The sequence below is a fragment of the Strigops habroptila genome, chromosome 8 (assembly GCF_004027225.2).
Source record: "Strigops habroptila isolate Jane chromosome 8, bStrHab1.2.pri, whole genome shotgun sequence".
In the NCBI taxonomy this organism is placed as follows: Eukaryota; Metazoa; Chordata; class Aves; order Psittaciformes; family Psittacidae; genus Strigops; species Strigops habroptila.
Genome location: NC_044284.2, coordinates 36,164,260 through 36,184,227, shown reverse-complemented (window position 1 = coordinate 36,184,227; position 19,968 = coordinate 36,164,260). Strand labels below are relative to the sequence as shown.

Genomic DNA, 19,968 nt, shown 5'->3' with positions numbered 1-19,968 from the left:
CCCAGTGCAGCTCCCTGCACCACCAGCACCAGCTGGAGAAGCTGAGCCCAGAGCAGTGCATGGCACTGCCTGCAGTGGCATGGCAGACATCCCAGAGACCACATAGGACCTGCTCCCCATGCAGGGGAGAGGGACACGGAGCAGTGGGTCATGGTGGTAATGGGGCAATGCCAGGTGGTGCCACCACGCCTGTGAGGACACCATAGACACTAAAATCAGCAGCTGAGCCGTGTTCCCCCTTGGCTCAAGGCTTCCCCCAGAGCAGAGGCAGATTATAAAGCAGAGAAGGTATAGCTGGGAGCAGGCCCTGGGATGTCAGCTGAGCTCCCCAGCACTCAGCTACAACTGGGAGCACTGGGGATTCCCGTTCAGAGCCCAGCATGCCTCATCAGGGTTTTAAACCTGCACCTCAGTATGGACACAGCAGCATGGGGTGCTGGGAGGGGGTGAATGAGCCAGCGAAGCTCTTCTGCAAGGTGGGACCAGCCCCTCCAGAGGCTGAAGCAGAAAAAGGTGCAGCCCAGGATCCCCTCCCCTGCTATGGAGATACCCTGGGTCACTTCACCCCTATGTCTCCCCTTCCCCTGGAGCAGCAATTCCCTGTTTCCCCTGCCTTGAAAACTGCTGCCAGCTCCCCCACGAACAGCATTACGCAAACCCCCATCACTACATGGTTTTGTAATCAATTAAACGCTTTTTAACCAGGACTGCCCCCAGGCAACTCCTGCAAAGTGCTATTAGGGGTGTTAGGCAGTACACAGTGTCCCACCGCTCCATCAGGCATGCGGCAGTGGCAGGGCACACGGAGTGACACCCTGGCCCCAGCCAGGCAGCACCAATGGGGGAAGTCCAGGGGAGGCCAAGTCACGGTTGATGGAACCCCATCCTGTAGACTCACGTATTCCCCCCGGCACTGGGAACAGGGCATAGGTGGTAAATAAGGGGAGAGCACCACTCGCCTGGAACCGACAATGCCATCACGGGGATGAAGCCGAGGAGAGGACGGTGCGCCAGGGGCCCCTGCAACCAGCACTGCAGATCACAGTGTGACCACCCAGCCAGTGACCACCCCAGTGGCCACCACACCTGGGCTGATGGAGGATTAAAGGGAAGCAAATCCACCGTGGGAGCGTCATCGCCGCCTGTGCTGACAATGCTATATCACTCTGGAAAGCCACCCTGATGGGGAATATGTGCTGACACTGGAGAGAGTTGCTCCAGGTGGTGTTTGAGGTGTAACATGTGGTGGGAGCCACAGGGGTTGTTGCAAACATACTGCTCAGCGTAGGGGAAAACAACTCAGCTGAAGCAAGGTGCTTCCAGCACACCTCAGCCTCAGCCCTCCTGCAAGCTCCTGCCCATGGTGTGCTGGGACTGACACTATCCAGAGACCCTCATGCCTACACCTCCTGCCCAAATAGCCCAATTCCCTGATGGTCCTCCAGCAGAGTCATGGGGGTGACAAACCAAGCTTGTCCTTCTGCTCTAGCATTGGCACACACCCCCAAGAAGGCCTGCAGCCAATCTGGGTTATCCCTCATCTCAAGGATGGTGCCCTTTTCCCACCCTGGGAAAGGGCTTTTCATTGATCCTTCTCCTACAAAATCAAGGTTCCAGCAAACTGCTGGCTCCTGGAAGGAAAACTGTCATCTGCAGTTATCAAGGACCAAAGCATCATAAGGGCATCAGGCCCATAAGGGCCTCAGGAGCCTGCATCCAGGGGGCAAAACCATGAATCCCAGCATCCACGGGCTCTGCACCATCCAGCATGGCATTGCATGGCCCAGAACAGTGCCCTATCAGCCTTCCTGGACTTAATGGGCTCGTTGTTCAAGCCCTGCTGAGATGCTGGCATCTCCTACCAGGTCTGGTCTGGCCTCCTAGCAAGGGCATTTGGAGAGGGCTCAGGGGTGGGGGGGTGGGGGACCAGGTTATCCATCAACCCCACAGGTTCTGGATGACTTGGCATCCTGCTGCCAGACAGCAGGAGAAAGGCTATAGCCTCCAGCGGGGTGAGAGGGAGGGGGACACTGGAAGGGACACTTGAGTTACAAGGGAGTTGGAACACATGATGCTGCTGGGTGTTCTGAAGGTGACAGTTCTGCTGGGCGCGGAGTCTGCTCCTTGGGACAATGCTGATAGTTGGGAGTGGGTTATAGCAAACAGGCTGAGAAATGATTTATGGGCTCAGAAAGGAACGGGACTTGGATCTGACCTCCCAAGCCTCTCTTGTCAGGGGTCCATGGCAGGCAAGCAGCCGTATGGTGAAGGTGGCAGCCAGCATCCTCAAGGATGGCAGGCATGGAGAGCATGGGCAGTGTCAGGAGCTAGTCAGAGCTCCATGTCCCCAGTGTCCAGGCAGGGCCCACCATACACATGGGAGCAACGTCCCCTCACCATGCCCCACTTCTTCCTCCCAGGCTGGGGGACAGAGGGGCTCAGTGGGACCGGAGCATCTCCTTCCCCCGCCACCCCCCAACCATGATAACAGAAGGCATCCGTGCTGGCAGGGGACAGCGAGTGCCCCGGTCACCTTTTCATCCCGGCATTTCAGGACCTTTTCCTCCCTTTGTGACGCAGTTTGGCTCCATTACCCTGGCCTTGGCCCCCGGCCATGTCCCGGGGTCTGAAGTTATGGATTCAACAGCCGGAGAGAGCAGCCCAATGGGACGCGGTGTGGGAGGACTCTTGGCCCAGCTCCATGGTGTAGGCAGAGCACGAGGATTTCTTTCCTAGCACACCACCAGGCATCCAGTGTGGGGACCCCTTCCGGCAGGCTTTACGCTGCTCCCCAGCTCCTTGCCCAGGTGCTAAGGGACCTCTCTTGGTGCCAACATCTACAAGAAGCCCCCAAAAGCCAGGCAGCATCCTAGAGAGCAAAGGGGCAACAGTGGAATGCAAAAGGGGTATCCCAAATGGGAGCATCCTGAAAAGCTGCCTGGGCTCAGCCTCCATCCCCAGCCCAGCCTCTCCCGGCCCTTGCAAAATGGCAGACAGATGGGTGATCCCAGGGTGCCTTTCCCCCTCCTGTCCCCATCCAGCCCTGGAATCATCCCCAGCTTTGGCATCCCACAGCCCCATGTGCCCCTTCCCAGCTTTCCCACACCAGGGCGGCATGGGCTGCCAGCGAGGAGCAGAGATGAGCCGAAAATAACCCCTGAGAAGCAACATGGCTATTTTGCTAATTATTTCAGTTTTCAATCTCCCGGCGAGGTGACTTGCTTAGGCTAATAATTGCTTCAGTTGGATTTTATCTGGCTAATTAATCAGTTAATAAATGACTTTGCTGCAGGGGGATAGATGTTGTGGCCGTCTCCTTAGCTGGGGACTGGAAAAAAACAGGAAGGAGCACAGCCCACGGGATTTCCACAGCCACATGGTGCACATGAGTGGCATGGGGCAGACAGAACCCAAGCAGGGACCCCCAGCCTGTCAGCATACCGAGCCATCCTCGGAACGTTTGCAGCAGCCCCTGCCAGGGGGAACAGCCCTGAGCTCATCTCTCTGCTGTGAAGCTTTTGGGACTCAGCTGGCTTTCCTTGCTGATACCTCTGCTAGATGGAGAAGCTGAAAACTGGGGAAGGCGACTTGGAAAAAAAAAGAAGTCATCATCTTTGCCGTGGAAAACATGGGATTTCCCTTTACTGCACAGCCTGGTTAGCATGGGTGTGCTCCTGTCAGCAATACCGCAGGTGAGCTGGGGAGAGCTGCTGTGCCAGGCTCCAGCTTCACTTGCCTGCTGCACTGTGGTGCTCAGGAGCTCAGCTGGCGATGGGACAGGGCTCCAGTGCAGGAGCAGGCTCTTTTCCTCTCCTGCCTCCTTCCCAGAGCCAACCCAGGCTCCACCTTGGCCCACTCTGGATGTAAAGCAGCCATGAATCATCTCTTGAAGACCCCAGGCACTGCAGTCTCCCTGGCTTGCAAATCCTTGGAGGTTACCACCACTGAGCCCCCGAGTGCCCTGGGCACAGCAGCACTGGGGGCTCCAGATCTCCTGTCTCTTGTCCATTGGTCCCCAGGGTGGATTTCACAGCTGAGCTACCCCAGCCGCAGCTGTAAAAGCCCATTCCCACAGGACCTTCTCTTCTTGGTCCCCTGGCAGCGCCGGGTCTGGTGCAGGATGGTGGGAGAGCTCAGGCTCTACGGACAGGCTGAGGGAAGGGGCAGGGGCACCCCAGCCCACAGGGAGGCACTGGGGGTCCTCTGAGGATGCGCAGTGAAGGACAGGGTGTCCCAGGTTCAAGGGGAGCTGTACAGGTTACCCCAAAGGGCTGCACCACTGTGGAGTTAGGAGCTGGCAGCAGCAGGCTTGCCAGTCCATGTGGGTGCTGGCTGGGTGAGGAGCAGTGGTCAGGTCCTCCTCTTCCCTCGCCACTCCACCGCCAGGCCAGCACACGGGAACGCTGTCTGCAGGTCCCTGCGGAGCTGTGGGGAGAGGACAGGCGTCAAATCATGCCAAGGGGGTGTCCTACCCCCATTCCCCACCTAGCAGGGGCCTCATCCCAGATGAGGGTCTCCTCTTCATCTGAAACTGCTCCAGGAGACATTCAATGTAAGACACAGTCGTTCCCCTCCTGCTGGCTGTCCAACATCCTCCCTAGCTAGCTGCACCATGGCTGGCACATGCAAAGCGGCACTCTCTTCCCAGCACACCTCACCTTGGACAACAGCAGCTCCTGCACCGTGGTGTTGCCCAGGTCCAGGGGCACAGTTAGCCGCAGTGACAGAAAGAGGTGAGATGAACCTAGGGGTGAAAAACATGGCTCTGGTTATCGTCCTTGAACATTGGGCTGTGCTGAAGGATCTGGGGTCTTTCCATGTCTCTTTGGCACAGAGACAGAACCTCCTCCGATGTTAATCATGTCATGGGCACCTTACACTGTCAGGAGAATAACACTCCACCTGTACAGCAAACCACACATCCCACAGAGCATCAACATGCTTGTATTGAGAGCATGGCAAAAGCAGTGGGGCTCCAGGACCCCCTGCACTTGCCCCTGCAAACCTAAAGCCACCAGCACTGAGGGTGGCGATGCCCATGGGGCATTGCACTTACTGGTGTTGGATGTGGTGGTGGGGCAGACAGGCAGCATCGTTGGCAGATCTGCAGAGGTGCTGAAGGCAACCTCTGTGGCCTGGGTTGAGCTGGCAGCAGGGGAAGAGGGCTCCGTGCCTGGGCAAAGTAATGTCACATTAGTGCTGCCTGCAGAGAGGTGCAGGATGCTCCTACAGCTGGGGACAGACCGAGCCTAAATGGAGCCACCTGTGTGAAGCCACCCAAGTACATGCCCAGCATCCCCATGGGGATTTGTCCTGACTATGCCCCAGCCTCCCAGGCGCCCCACAGCTGCACCCACCCGTAGCTGCACTGAGAGTCCCAGATACTGTTGACATGCCTGGGGCTGACCCCATGGTTGAGTTGGAGATGCCAGGGGTGCTCCCGGATGTGGGGCTGCTGCTGGACACCTCCGTGCTGCTAATGGAGAAGGCTGTGCTGTCTGTCAGGGTTGTCAAGGGCTCAGCTGAAGCGGCTGTCGGTGCTGGTGCAGTGACAGCAGGCGTGGTGGATGGTGAGAAACTGCTGGTCTCTGGGGTTGTGCTGGACCTCTCCAGGGTAGAGGTTTCAGGGCTGGAAGGAGGGAGGGTGGCTGCAGTGGTGGGGTCAGTGGTGGGCAGCCGTGCTGAGGTCTCCATAGGTGTCAGGGAGGTAGGGACACTCGTGGACACGGCTGCTGTCACATCTGTGATGGTGGTCCCTGAAAAGAGGTGGGAAAATGAGGCATACAAAGGCTGATGAAGAAAGGCCGAGACCACGACTGTGTTGCGGATGGTGCAGCATTACCACCACCATGAGCTCCACAAGGGACCCAGAGCTATACATCAACTGTGGAGCATTGGGAGTGGGGATTCACCATCCTGCATGAATCCAGCATGTGGATGCCCTGAACAGCAACGTGATTGTCAGCAAGGCAGGCCACATGAATCCCCCAGCCCAACAAAGCAGGAACAAGCCATGGGCATCGTCAAACTCATGGCAGAAACTCCTGTAGGCGCCAGTGCTGAGACCGGTTCCACCACCTTCACCCACCCCTGGAGGAAGTCAGACAAACCCGTCTGACGGGAAGAGCCGTGCAGGAACTGGTGACCGTGAGACAGGCTGGAACTGCAGCAGCAGCAGTTTACACAAAGCTCCCTGCTGCAGATAGTCAGGAACTGATAGCGCCGGGTGTAAATAATGGCAAGGGGGGAACCAGCCCCACAGAGGAACAAATCCCGGCTTGCAGCTCAGGGCAAGTCGTTAGAGACGTGCAGTGACCCATGAAAGCTCTGCAGGGGGTGAAGGATGCAGGAGGGCCTTCCTGTCTGCCTGCACTGACTCCGTACTGTGCAGCGTGCTATCCCTGAGGAAGCCCAGGCATCTGTAATCCTTTCCAAAAGGATGCACGAAACAGCCTGGCTGCCCCGGCCTCCATCAAGGGATGCCTGCGAGTTAGTGGCTTCGAAATGCCAGGCTGGATTCCCCCATGATCCCAGCACAAACCCAATGAGTCTGGGGCTCTGCTTGCATGGGGTTGAGGAAACAAGCCATGAGCTTTCAGCCAACCCCACCAGAAATTCCCAGAGCCCTTGACAGCCGTTCGCTCCCTGAGCTGGTGCTGGCAACAGCTGGTTAAATAATAATGTGGAGAAGGGCAAAGGTCCGATCCCAACCCATGCCGGCTATCTGCACTGAAGATCCTCGCATACAAAGCAGGAGCTGTAAGTCCACCTCTGCTTCCCATTTAGCAAACAACACTTGCAGCGTTTCACCCCCTCACCTCACAAGGCACCACACCACCCAGGGAATGATGCTCGCTGTTCACCACCCGCCCTATGGAGACCATCGCATCCCACTCAGCCCTTACCCAGCACAAGGTGCAGCACAGCGAGGCGGGTGAAGCTCAGCAGCAGCAGGGGCAGGGGCAACCTCCTGCTCTGCCCAGCCATGTCCAGGTGGGTGGGAGACGATGGGACCCTGCAGGCACCAGTCCAAGAGCTCCCTATATCCCCAGCACTGGGATTTCCTGGTCTCCTTTGCCCAGCAGAGAAGGAGCATCCAGGTGAGTCCTTTCACTCCCCAGGTGTCAGCAGCAATGGGGGGGTTTCCACCCGACACGGATACTCCCAGGGAGCGGTGTGGTGCCAGGTGGACATCAGCTGCACGTCTGGACCCAGAGGAGCCACAAGCAGCAGGCAGGGCAGGCCGGCAGGGCCACCACTGCAGCCGGGGACCGTGCAGTCCTTGCCTCCTGAGGGGACGGTGACAACGGAAAAAAGCCCAGAGAAGCAGCCAGGCTGCCTGAGACCGTCCCTGCGCTCCGCCACAGGGGTGATGTTTGGTGGTGGCTCCTAACACCAACGCCCCTTGGGAGACAACAGCCCTGTCTGAGCGCGAGGAACTGGCTGAGAGAACAGGAGGCGCTCAGGAAGGGCGTGCTCCAGGCTGAGGGTTTGTCCCCTGGGCTGTCTGTACAGGCATCACTTCCCTATGTCACAGCATGTCAGGATGAAGCGCTTTGCTGATAGCCAGAGTCACTTCCTTCTTCTCAGGGTCAGGGACAAGACCAGTCAGAAGCGCTTGCAGGCACTGGGCCAGGGTACAGGCGCTCCTGGAGGGTACAGGCATGCTGGAGGACTGCCAGGGTGCAGCCACCCTGCTCCTGTACAGATACACTGGGACACTGCCCGGTCACAGGCGTGCTGAGGCATGACCAGGGTACAGGGGTGCAGGCACTCTGTTAGGGTGTTGTCACAGTGTAGCTGTTAGGCCAGGGCACAAGTACTCGGTCAGGATTCAGTTGCTCTACTGGGGTACAGGGATGCCGGCGGCACATGAACAGCTAGGGGCACTGGGGCAGGGCACAGCGTCCCTGCCAGGTTCAGGTGCACGGAGAGGGGTGTCACCAGGGTACAGCTGCAGCCCCGGGGTAAAGATTGTACAGTGGGAGAACCACCAGGATACGATCACAGTGCTGGGACACAGGTGCCTACGATGGGGCACTGGCAGGGCACAGCTGCGGGGGGCACTGCCGCTGCACGGTCGCACTCCCGCGGTACACCCGCGGTTCACCCGCACCGCCGGCTCCTGGCGCGCCAGCGCGGCACCGGGCATGCCCCACCCCCGAAGCCACGCCCTCTTCCCGAAGCCACGCCCATTCCCAGCACGTACGTCACACACTGTCCTTCCACGGGCCGCCCCCCCGCTCTTTGCCCGCCCCGTTCCCCCCGCGGTGCGGGACGGGCGGCACCGCCGCCATAGTGTTGCACTCACCCGCGGCGGCACTGGGTGTCTCGGAGGAGGTGCCAGCGGTGGTCCCGGCCGGTTGGCTGGGGGTGAGGGTGCTCCCGGAGCCCCCCGTCCTGGTGACGGGGGTGGCCGTGGTGTTCGACGTGGTCGACTGGGGTTCATCCGAAATGACTACCGGAGCTGGTGCGGTGGGGGAAGAGGCGCTGCCGGTCCCTAGGGATGTGCTGCCAAGCAGTGTGGTCACGGCTGGCTCTTGGCGGGTGGTGATACCAAGCGTGGTGCCCACCCCGGTGGAGAAGAAAGGAGTAGAGGTGGGGGCAGGCAGCGTGCTCGTTTCGACTCCAAACGAGCTGACAGCCAGCGCCGTGCTCGTCCCCCCAGACGTGGCGGTGGTCGAATAAGTACAGTTGGGTGTCGTGGCCACGGGAGTTGGTGTCAGGGTGCTGGTGGTGAGCCCCAGCCCTGTTTGGGTGGGCTCGGGCTGTGCCGAGGTGCCATAAGGAGTGCTAAGGGCTGTGCTACCCGTTGCCTGCCGTGTGGTGATGCTTGAGGCTGCCGGACTGCTGCCCAGAGGCACAGTGCTGGCTGTGAAAGCATCCGAGGTGGAGGTGTCAGGGCTGGAGGAGGGGAGAGTGGCTGCAGCGACAAGAGGCGTAGTAGATGGTGAGAAACTGCTAGTCCCTGGGGTTGTGCTGGGCCTCTCCAGGGTAGAGGTTTCAGGGCTGGAAGGAGGGAGGGTGGCTGCAGTGGTGGGGTCAGTGGTGGGCAGCCGTGCTGAGGTCTCCATAGGTGTCAGGGAGGTAGGGACACTCGTGGACACGGTTGCTGTCACATCTGTGATGGTGGTCCCTGAAAAGAGGTGGGAAAATGAGGCATACAAGGGCTGGTGGTGAAAGGCTGAGACCATGGCTGTGCTGTGGATGGTGCAGCATTACCACCACCATGAGCTCCACAAGCTATGCATGAGACATGGATTGTCAGGAGTGCGGATTTACCATCCTGCATGGATCCAGCATGTGGATGCCCTGAACAGCAACGTGATTGTCAGCAAGGCAGGCCACATGAATCCCCCAGCCCAACAAAGCAGGAACAAGCCATGGGCATCGTCAAACTCATGGCAGAAACTCCTGTAGGCACCAGTGCTGAGACCCGTTCCACCACCTTCACCCACCCCTGGAGGAAGTCAGACAAACCCGTCTGACGGGAAGAGCCGTGCAGGAACTGGTGACCGTGAGACAGGCTGGAACTGCAGCAGCAGCAGTTTACACAAAGCTCCCTGCTGCAGATAGTCAGGAACTGATAGCGCCGGGTGTAAATAATGGCAAGGGGGGAACCAGCCCCACAGAGGAACAAATCCCGGTTTGCTGCTCAGGGCAAGTCGTTAGAGACGTGCAGCAACCCATGAAAGCTCTGTGGGGGGTGTGGGTGTGTGTGTGAAGGATGCAGCAGGAGAAGACCTACTCAAGCTCTGCGAGTGTGAGGTCTGCAGGAGGTACAAGCCTCAAGTTTATTCCCTGTGTTTGACTCAACACTGCTCTTGCTGTGTGTCAAGTGCAAATATCACGATGGCACTGGGAGTTTTCCAGGCCCACAACGTCCTGGTTATGCTGCCATCTGGGCAGAGCCATTTGATGCTGCTGGTCAGGTCGTATCAAAGGCAGTGAGCCCAGCAGTGACCAGTGTTCAGCAAGGAAGTCAAGCTGTGACCAAGGTCTTCTCTGCCCGGGTGGAAACCCACATGAGAGGCAAAAGAAATAAAGCCAAGCTTGTTGTTTCTGTGTTGCAGAGCACAGCCCTTTCACTCTCTGGAACGGGCCTGAGATGTCAGAAAGCAGACAGCACCCACAGTGTTCCACCTCTGTGGGTGAAGCCATGCTGAGGCCACCACCCCCCTGGGGAACGATGCTCCCACCTCAGCACCCACCCAATTGGTAGCACCACATCCCCCTCAGCCCTTACCCAGCATGACGTCCAGCACGGCAAGGCTCAGCAGCAGCAGGGGCAGCCCTCCTCTTTGCCCAGCCATGTCCAGAGCCTGCACCCCAACTCCCTAAGTGGGGGCAAAGTCCTGCACCCGGGGATACAGGGCCAGGGGATGGTGCCAGTGGGGATCTACACTGCCGAGTGATGGTTGAAGGTGGCAGGAGCTGCTTCCTCATTCCCGCGGCCAGGGAGGGGAGGCACCGGCGGGCACTACACCCCTTTCCCGGGGGCCGGTGCTGCGCCGATGTCCCCGGCGCACCCACGGGCGCGCCGGGGACATCGGCGCAGCACCGGCCCCCGGGAAAGGGGGAGGGCGGTACCAAATGATGGGGTCCCGCCCCGTATCCTGAATCCCTGCCCATCTCCACGCCTTTAACCACCCCCCCCTCGTTGTATAACACCCGGAGGACCGCGTGGCTGCCAGGTAGGGACCGGGAACCGGGAAGGGCAGGGTACCAGCATCCCCCGGGCTCACGGACCGGGATGGGCAAGGCACAGGGAGCTCAGTATGGTCCCGTTTCCCTTCGCAGCGGCCGCGCGGAACCACGCTGCTCTCGCTGTCGGCCCGCGTAGTCCTAAGGATGCGGCGGCGGCAAGGGAAGCGAAAGGCCGAGGCCGCGGAGGTGCCACGCGTGTCTCGGAGGAGGACGGAGGAAGAGGAGGCGGTGCAGGAGGCCCGGCGGAGGGCGGCCCCCTCCGTGCGAGAGTTCAAGTTCAACAAAAAGCGAGTGCGCCTCATCTCGCAGGGCTCGGATCTGAAGGATGATGCTCGGTGCATCCTCTACTGGATGTCCCGGGACCAGCGGCTGCAAGGTGCGAACCAGCTGGTGGAGGAGACTGGGAAGTGGAGCTCCCATGGGTGGCAAAATCCATGGTCCCTTCCCACAGCAGGCCTTGGAGCTGGTCCCCCCTCTGCAGGGGAGACTGGGGGGATTCCTCTTGTGAAACCCCATCTCCATCCCCTCAGTAAAGCATCTTCCATGACACTGCCCCATGTGCTTTCTCCCTAGATAACTGGGCTTTCCTCTATGCCCAGCGCCTGGCCCTCAAACAGGAGCTGCCTCTGCATGTCTGCTTCTGCTTGGTGCCCAAATTCCTGGAGGCCACCATCCGCCACTACGGTTTCATGCTAAGGGGCCTGCAGGAGGTGGCTGAGGTATGGCCGCTGCAGGGATATCCATGCTGAGTGGGACAGGGCTCCTGGGGAAGCTGGGAGACAGACACATCCCTTCAGTGGATGATGGTGGGATGGGGTCTGCAGAGGCATGAACCATCCCATAGCCTTTTCCCCCTCGCTGCAGGAGTGCACAGACCTGAACATTGCCTTCCATTTGCTGCGGGGCTACGCCAAGGACGTGCTGCCCACATTTGTGCTGGAGCATGGTGTTGGTGGGCTGGTGACGGACTTCAGCCCCCTCCGCCTCCCCCGGCAGTGGGTGCAGGACGTCAGGGAGCGGTTGCCAGAGGATGTGCCGTTTGCACAGGTGGGTGCCTGCACTCTGTGAGGGGAAAACTGGCTGGAGAAACGTGGGAGAAACTTGTCTCCTGCGTTCCGTGCCTGCAGAGGTATGCTGGAGTGACCTGAGCAGGGAGTGTGTGTGTCATGTCATCGGGACTGTTTGCTTCTCCTGCTCACACCCTCCTCCACGGCTTTGCTTCCCAGGTTGATGCTCACAACATTGTGCCCTGCTGGGTTGCCTCCACCAAACAGGAGTACAGAGCCAGGACCATCCGGGGAAAGATCCATGCTCAGCTCCCCGAGTTCCTCACCGAGTTCCCCCCTGTTATTCGTCACCCATATCCCCCCTCCTGCCCAGCAGAGGTACCAGCAGCAGACTCTTCTGCACTCAAGGCCAGTCCTGGAGGGTTTTACAGCTGCTTTGTGATCTTGGGGGGGATGGCAGGGGACGGGGACAGTGACCTGTCTGAAGTTGTGTGCAGGTGGTGTGGAGATGGCAATGCCCTGGGGGAGGTTGGTTCCCATCTCATTCATTCAGTGCAGGTCTAGTTAAGAGGAGAAGGCTGGCATGAGCTTGGGACTTGCTGGCTGGGGACACCCAGAGGGCATAACACTCGGGGCAGCCCTGGCTGAAGAGCGTCTGTAAATGCACTCATGCTGCTTGGTCACCGCCCAGCCCATTGCTTGGAAGGCCTGTTATTCCAGCTTGGAGGTGGACCGTACGGTGAAGGAGGTGGAGTGGGCAACCCCCGGCACGGCTGCGGGGCTGGCTGTGCTGCAGTCCTTCATCACAGAGCGACTGAAATCCTTCGTCTCCCACCGGAATGACCCTAACAAGGCGGCGCTCAGCAACCTGTCCCCATGGTTCCACTTTGGTGAGCATCCCAGGCTTCACAGTCGGCAGCAGGGCCGAGCATGGTGGCAGCATGATTTCCTCCCTCTGTGTGTCCCCAGGCCAGGTTTCCACCCAACGAGCCATCCTGGAGGTGCAGAAGCACCGGTGCAAGTACAAGGAGTCAGTAGACGCATTTGTGGAGGAGGCTGTGGTACGGCGGGAGCTGGCTGAGAACTTTTGCTACTACAATGAGAACTATGACAGCGTGCAAGGTAACGTTCGTTCTGGTGTGGGTGGGCAACATGGGCTGGGCTGGTACCCAGTGGTCACCCCAACTTGGCAATCCTGAGACCGACTTGAAGAGGGGCTGTGAGGGCACTAATGTGCTGTCATTCCTTCTGGAGGTAGGACAGGAGCTGGTGAATGCCCTCTTCAGGGTTAATGTCTCCTGGGCATAGTGCTCTTCAGTAGCCCAATTCTCCATCCTTTCCACAGGGCCCTGCAGGAGCGGGTTGCTCATCATTGCTCCTCATCTCTTTTGCCCACAGGTGCCTATGGCTGGGCACAAACCACCCTGAAGCTCCACGCGAAAGACAAGAGGCCTTTTCTCTACAAGCTGCAGGAGCTAGAGCAGGGGACCACGCATGACCCACTCTGGAATGCTGCCCAGGTACTGCCCCGCATCTCCCTCACAGAATGCTGAGTCTTTTCCTGAGGGGCAGAGGCAAGGTGGCACAGACTGACCCATCTGTCCATCCCTTTCCCCCAGCTCCAAATGGTCCGGGAGGGCAAGATGCATGGCTTCCTGCGGATGTACTGGGCCAAAAAGATCCTGGAGTGGACCCGCGCCCCCGAGGAGGCCCTGCAGTTTGCCATCTACCTCAACGATCGCTACGAGCTGGATGGGAGAGACCCCAACGGATATGTAGGCAAGCTGCAGGATGGGGGCACAGCAAGGGGGTGTCTTATCTCTGATGGCCAAGGGCTGTGGCAGGGGGGAGGGCTCTGTGCAGGCTACCCAGCCCGTCCTGCTTTGCACCCTCATTCCACTGCTCTCCACTGCTGATGCTCTGTCCCCACCCCCTGCAGGCTGCCTCTGGTCCATCTGCGGCATGCATGACCACGGCTGGAAAGAGCGGGCTGTCTTCGGGAAGATCCGCTACATGAACTACGCCGGCTGCAAGCGCAAGTTCGACGTGGGGCAGTTCGAGCGTCGCTATGCCCCCTGCGCGATCTCCCAGTGACAGGCACAGCAGCCTCCAGGCTGCTCGTGCCCCTCTGCACTAGGGGCAGATGTGCCTGTGCCAAGGTACAAGCTCACGCCTTACACCCAGCCCGGGACTGCCATGGGTGCTGTTGGAGGGCTCACTGTGACAGCAGCAAGCCCCAGGGTTTGCTGCGCTGGGGCTGTCCAGAGCCCTGCTGCTGCCACATCCTCAGTGTACCTGTGCCTGCCCGAAACCCCTTCTACAACCACTGTGGGAGTAGGCCCAAGTCGCTGTTGCTGTTGCTAGTCACAGCTTAGATTTAGGCTGAGCAGGGCTTTTCTGAGGAAAAGCTCTAAGTGGCTCCTCATGCTGTGCTGCTGCAGGGAAGCCTTGCTTTGCTCCATGGGGAGCTAGCACTGTGCTTGCACACACATCCTTCAACAGTTGTTTTAAAGTTTACAGTTTGTGTCTATGGTGTTTATATGGCGATGCACAACACTGCTCCAAGGGATAGGGATGCAACAGGGATAGGACAGCCACAGCCATGCCCCTGGGCCCCAATGCCCACAGCAAAGGCAGGCCCAGGGAGGGACAGGCATTACAGGGAGCCCCTTACTCAGTGTTTTGTACCTCCTGCCCTGAGTCCAGGGGGTAGTTTGCAAGGGGAGGTCACAAACCACATGGATTAGTCCCAGTGCCATCTGGCAATGCATCACTTGCACAAGTTGTCCCCTTCCCGACTGCCCTCTGCCTACTCCCTCCCTGCCCCAGGGGCCAACAGGCAGTGCAGCACTGACCCCAGGGGTGATACGTACTGCTACAACAGCTGAAATGATGCCACAACACAACCAGGCCCCCCATTAACTTAGTTTATTAGGGATGGCATTTTCATTGCCACTCTGTGCAACAGTCCCATGGGTAGGGCTCTAGGTAATGGCCAGAGCATTCCCTTGCTCTCTCTTACAAACAGCTCACTGCCTTGGCCAGTTCCAGTGTTCCTTTGTAGTGGTTAGTGCTGGGCATAACCCTGCCCTGGAGCTCTCCATCAGGTTTGCAAGTCCCACTGCTTCCAAAGTCCATAGTGGAGGGTGGAAACCCCAAATAATCCAAAATCCCTTCCCTCTTCTTTAAATGTACTCAGTGCTTCTAGAAGGGGATGTGGGCAGCCTCTCAGCTGCTGTCCCATGACATTAAAGTGCTTCAAACAAAACAGGGTGGATAGAGGTGTGCTGCTGAGGCAGCTCCAGGGAAGGGGGTGCCAGCTCCAGGCAGCAGTGGGAGGGCTCGACTTGCTGTTGGGGACAGGCAAGGCAGAGGTGGACCAGCGTCTGGCAGCCCCAGGGCTTGCAGAGACAGAGAGTGAGCAGGACAGCAGCAGCTCCCCTGGCAAAAACAAAGCAGAAGCAAGACAGGAGGCAGCAAAAACTCCAGGGAGTACGTGGGGAGCTGAACCCCCTTTCCAGCTAGACCCGGCTTTGTCAGGATGCTGTGAGCAGGGGAGACATGCTGCTGTGCAGCAAGGCTCACAGCCACAACTCCTTCACCAAGTCCTGCATCCATCTCTCCTGACCCCAGCCTCTCTCCCTGACCCTGTCACCCCTGCAGGGACAGCCCATGAGCCAGAGCTTGTCCTGCAAAAGCCATTGCCCCTAGATGCCTTCCACCAGTGTATTGCTCCCCAGTTCTTCAACACCCTTCTTGCACATACACAGGCCACACCATCCTTCTGAACACCCCACTGTCACCCCACATCCCACTCATGCCAAGGTGGTGCTGGACACTCACCTGTGCCATGTAAAGCATCCCCCTGCAATGCAGGCACCTCCTCAGCTGACTGCTAGCCCCAGAGCATCTTGTACTGCTGGGTCCAACCCTGCAGAGCTGTTGGTCGCAGCAGGCAGCTCTGCATCAGCAAGGGACCAGCCCTTTGCAGCACCCCAGTGCCAAACCCTCTCCCCCGTGCACCCCACATTGCAAGCAGGCTGCTTGGCCACCCCACTGCACTGCAGCTGGGAAGCCTCGAGGTTTTGCCTGGCTCAGGGACACCTCTCCCAAGGGGAACAGGAGATCTGCTGGGAGAGGGGACTCCTGGCAAACAACAGCCCCCTCCAGGGGTGAGGAACCAGGAGCAGGACAACCCTGGAAGTTTTATACCAGTGAGTTTCCAAGCAGATCGCATGTCCCCTAAAGAGGCATTTCAAGCAGCACCTCCCTGGGGGTAACACACAGTTAAAAACACAAACAACCACATTAAAAAAATAAGACCAAATCCAGCAGATTAAAAACCAAAAACCCAACCTAAAAGAACAAACTGAGATAGGGGTTTGGGGGATGTGGCCGGAGGGCTGAGCCTTCACTCACATCCCAACAGAAGGCAGCTGCGCACAAGGCAGGTCCTGGTGCCACCAGAGTGAGGTCCCATGTCACCCTTAGAGAAGGACGTGCCCCCCAGGAAGACAGACAGGCAGAATGAGGAAGTGGGGCTTACTGCATTCTCCAGCCATGGGGATCTGCCTCTACGAAGCCTGGCAGCACCAGTGCCCCTGTGCAGCTGCTCCAGGGGCAATGCCCCTCTGCAGCACAGGCTGCAGGTGGAGGGCAGGGAAAGCAGCTCAGCACAGACAGCACAAAGAGGCAAGGCAGGAATCTGGCATTTTCACCACTGCCACGTCCTCTGCTCCAATCCTGGAGTGAGAGCAACTGCTCTCTGGCAGTGTCGCAAGCCAGATTTGAGGAAGGCAGCTGTTATATGTACAACCAACCTCAAATCCCCACTGTCCCTCCATAAACACAATCCCCAGCAGCAAGACACAGGATTGGAGGACTTGGAGAGCTGATTCCCGCCTCCAAGGAGCAGATGTGGCCAGAGATTTCTAATATACAGCTGATGAGCAGGAAGTGCTGAACCCCCAGGGATCCTGTTGGGGAGCAGGGCGCAGGGACTGGCAGCACAGCCCTGCCTGGTCCAGCATGAACAACTGCTCAGGAAAGGCCCCTGTTCTGCCTGCAGCACAGGCAGCAGTTGAATTTCCCCAAGCAAAGTCATTAGGGGGTGTGAGCGAAACCTGGAGCAGACCTGGGTGGTGGAAGATGTCCCTTCCCCAGCCCAGCACTACTGCATGGGAGAAAAACAGATCCCTTCAAGACAGTGCTCCAGCCTCCTGACAGTCCTCCTCATTGCCAGTCTGTGTGGCTCAGTCTCTGGTGATGAAGGCCAGGCACATAAATAAGCCCATGTTCTGCTCCTCTGCCGCAACATTCATGTGGCTGCCACCACCTCCGACTGCTCCAGCTCCTCTTCGTAGTCTGAGACGTAGGACTCCATGCTCTGCTTGGCCAGCAGCTCTCTCCGGGCTTGAAGCCGCTCACAGCGGGGACAGTGGGTGGATTTGAAGCAGGATTTGTGGTAGCAGGCTTTGCACTCTGCAAGGGAAAGCATGACTGACTGAGAGCTGGCAGAGGCTGACAGAGACTGCCTGACACTCGGCACCCCAGGGAGGGATGCTCCAGACTTGTCCAGGAGGACTTTTCAAACCAAAGCCATGGCAGAACAAGCACAAGAAGCAGAGGTCCAGCACTGCTCTGGAAGCAGCAAGAAGACATGCTGCAGGGTCCCTGAACTGGCTTGCGAAGCCTTTGGGAGCACAGGCAAGAGGCTTCCTCCTCTATACAAGGTCCTTCCCCAAATTTCATGATTCTCCAAGGAAACAGTAACTCTGCCCCAAGTTTTCTCTGGCACTGTGTCTGCGTGTTGTCAGGAGCCATTTCAAGCCAGTTCAGAGGTTGGTCCCAAGCTGCAGCAACAAGGTCTGCTTGGCCATTAATACTGGGCATTATCAAGGATTACACCTGAAGGGACCTGTGGATTTCCTGGCAGGCTGGAAGTGCACAGAGACAAAGCCTTCAGGCTCTCTCTGCTCTACAAGGTCATCTCCAGCCATCCAAGCAGGGGCAGGGGAGCTGTGTGCAGACACAGCCTGTCCCGCAACCACAGCAGAAGGGAAGCCAAGGGACCCGCTCACTGCAGTCATGACCCGACTGCGCACTGCCGCCTGGGCAGGGAGCACACAGCGTGGTCAGGAAGGGACCTACGCACTCCAGCACACCAGCAGCTCCGGCCAGGCAGCATTATAATGCTGATCTACTGCTGTGATAACGTGGTGCAGAGACACAGGCCACACACAGAGGCATCCCGGTCTGGCTGGCTCTCGCTCTGTACCTCTCGCTAGCACAAATGCCACTCAAACTGGAAGCAGACCTTGGTGGCCTCAGGGTCTGCCCCCTCCCTGTTTCTCCCCACCATCTCACCTTCACATGTGCTGCACTTGTTGAGCTCAAAGGGGAAGATGATGTCACTCTCATTCTGGCAGAACTCGCAGATGAAGCCTTTGGCTTGGCACAGCTGGAAAGAGAAAAGGTGAGGAAAAGGCAGCTAAATGCTCCTCATCTCCCTGCTCTGCTCTAAGCATGCAGGACAGCCCTTCCTCAGCATGGAGCACAGCAAGACAGAATCAACATGTGTCAGGGGTGGGAGGGAGCCAAAATGGGGAAACAAACATCCCATACATGATTCAGCAGGAGCTCTGTGGAGCAGCCAGGAACAGTTAGCATTGAATCAGTAATTTGGTGGCTGCCTGCACATCAAAGGCCTCCCCATCAGTTATCTTTGCAGCAAGGTGCTCCCGAGGGTGCTCCTGAGGGTGCGGAGCCATGCAGGAGGCAGGTGAGGGAGGCCTTACCATGCACTTCTCAACGTGCAGACTGCCTGCCTTCAGGAGCTCTGTCAAGTGAGGCACCAGGTCCCCTTTCTTTGTGGCACTGAGGTCACTGAGCGAGTAGAGGTGCAAATCCTCTGTCAAGTGGCCAGGCACTGTATCAAAGGAGTCAAGGAGGCTGCAAGGACAGAGAAACCAGAGCTCAGAGCAAAGCAAATCCATTAAGCTCCTTCTCTCCACTGCTTCTGCTTTCTTTCCCCCTCTCCTCCCCTCTCCCCCCATTGCTCATTGCACAGGCTGCACAGATCCCCACTGCATATTGTCATGGGACAGAACCAGAACAGCAAAACAGCTTCATCTCACAGCCTGGGACTCACTCTTTAGCTAGTCGGCATGTCTTAAACATGTTCTTCATGTGGAAAAGCTGGATTCGCAGCAGCTGGAGAGGAAGGGGGGACACAAGAATCAGTAAACAGAGTACAGTCCTTGGCCAAGCAGGTCTGCCTCATTTCCTGCGCTGGTGAAATGACCGCTGCTCCTCAGCTGCTGCTCTCCTGCTACCAAAGTGTTTACACCACGCAGGACAAAGTGAGCACAACAATCATCACGTACTCCAGGAGATAAACTGAAGCCCAGCCGGACGCCAGGCAGAAATTCCTTTTGAAATTCCTCTGTTATTGGACAAAGAACAAGAGGTGAATGGAAACCCATGGTGCCAAGGTTTTAAGCCTCAAAACCTGAAATACCTGCTTCTCCCCAGCTTCCCTGGAACACAGTTTACAATGAGCACCCGCTTACCTCACCCAAACCCCACTTAGGAAGGTGTGGAAAGGGTCTTACCCACACTTGGTTGAGAGACTTCACTTTCCGGTACAGGGCAGGATTGATATCCTGCACATTGAAGAGTGGGTCACTCCAGATCTTACTCAGTAGGTCCTTGGAGAAGTTGCTCACGTAGTACTTGCTGAAGTCCCACTTGCGCAGGATGCGGCTGGGGATGACCGTCTGGGCGTTCTCATGGCAGCACTGGCAGAAATACTTCCCCAGATACTCACAGTACCGCAGTCGCTTGATGTAATCTGACCAAACCCAGGCAGATAGGGAGGTCAGCTGAGGCACAGGCTCTGCACAACCACATACTGAACTCCCAACATTGCTCAGCATTTCCAACAAGCAAGGAACCTGCTGGCAGCTTTAGGACCCCAACAGATGACTTTGCCTTAGAGGAGACAACATCTGAAATGCTCTCCCTAAAGGACAGGCTGGCTGCTGTTTGCCTCTACCAACCCATGACCTTCCAAAGACGGAAGCTCCTCTGTGCACACCAATGTGCACACCAATGTGCAGGCAGACTGGTAAAACCACCATATCAATTCCCCAGTGTCCTTGTGCTGAGCTCTGCCACCACACACCCACTGTGTGTTTTCCCACTTGTTCATAGGTTCTTCGCTACTCCCCAGCTACGGCTCAGGGTCCCAGCA

At 58.0% G+C, this 19,968-nt stretch overlaps 3 protein-coding genes across 11 annotated transcripts in view; 1 reads left to right on the top strand and 2 right to left on the bottom strand.

The window, feature by feature from the left end:
* Window positions 1-3,172: 3,172 nt before the first annotated feature.
* Window positions 3,173-10,511, bottom strand: LOC115611195 (mucin-5AC-like). 4 transcript variants are annotated; one of them, XM_030493708.1, is made up of 6 exons: window positions 10,247-10,510; window positions 8,312-9,136; window positions 5,358-5,756; window positions 5,057-5,173; window positions 4,659-4,744; window positions 3,173-4,425 (listed from the first exon to the last, which is right to left on the bottom strand). In XM_030493708.1, the coding sequence occupies exons 1-6, from the start codon at window positions 10,311-10,313 to the stop codon at window positions 4,351-4,353; spliced, it is 1,569 nt and encodes a 522-aa protein (XP_030349568.1). In that variant the 5' UTR covers window positions 10,314-10,510; the 3' UTR covers window positions 3,173-4,350. The 4 variants fall into 4 exon arrangements, with proteins under 4 accessions (XP_030349568.1, XP_030349569.1, XP_030349570.1 ...); XM_030493709.1 differs by having other exon boundaries at window positions 5,397-5,756; XM_030493710.1 differs by lacking the exon at window positions 5,057-5,173 and having other exon boundaries at window positions 10,247-10,511.
* Window positions 10,512-10,661: 150 nt separating this feature from the next.
* LOC115611191 (deoxyribodipyrimidine photo-lyase-like) lies at window positions 10,662-14,244 on the top strand. Its single transcript, XM_030493704.1, has 10 exons — window positions 10,662-10,694; window positions 10,801-11,083; window positions 11,281-11,426; window positions 11,572-11,754; window positions 11,934-12,092; window positions 12,406-12,604; window positions 12,684-12,836; window positions 13,113-13,234; window positions 13,334-13,493; window positions 13,654-14,244. Exons 2-10 carry the CDS (start codon window positions 10,852-10,854, stop codon window positions 13,806-13,808), a joined length of 1,509 nt encoding a protein of 502 aa, XP_030349564.1. The 5' UTR covers window positions 10,662-10,694; window positions 10,801-10,851; the 3' UTR covers window positions 13,809-14,244.
* A 383-nt stretch (window positions 14,245-14,627) lies between these two features.
* Window positions 14,628-19,968, bottom strand: part of RUBCN (rubicon autophagy regulator) — a 31,609-nt gene continuing 26,268 nt past the window's right edge. For all 6 annotated transcript variants that reach the window (XM_030493703.1, XM_030493701.2, XM_030493698.1 and 3 more), the window contains 5 exons: window positions 19,328-19,566; window positions 18,865-18,926; window positions 18,512-18,665; window positions 18,081-18,174; window positions 14,628-17,195 (listed from right to left, as the gene is read on the bottom strand). In XM_030493703.1, the coding sequence (XP_030349563.1) occupies window positions 17,032-17,195; window positions 18,081-18,174; window positions 18,512-18,665; window positions 18,865-18,926; window positions 19,328-19,566 (713 nt within the window). In that variant the 3' untranslated portion in view covers window positions 14,628-17,031. The remainder of the gene's footprint in view (window positions 17,196-18,080; window positions 18,175-18,511; window positions 18,666-18,864; window positions 18,927-19,327; window positions 19,567-19,968) is intronic.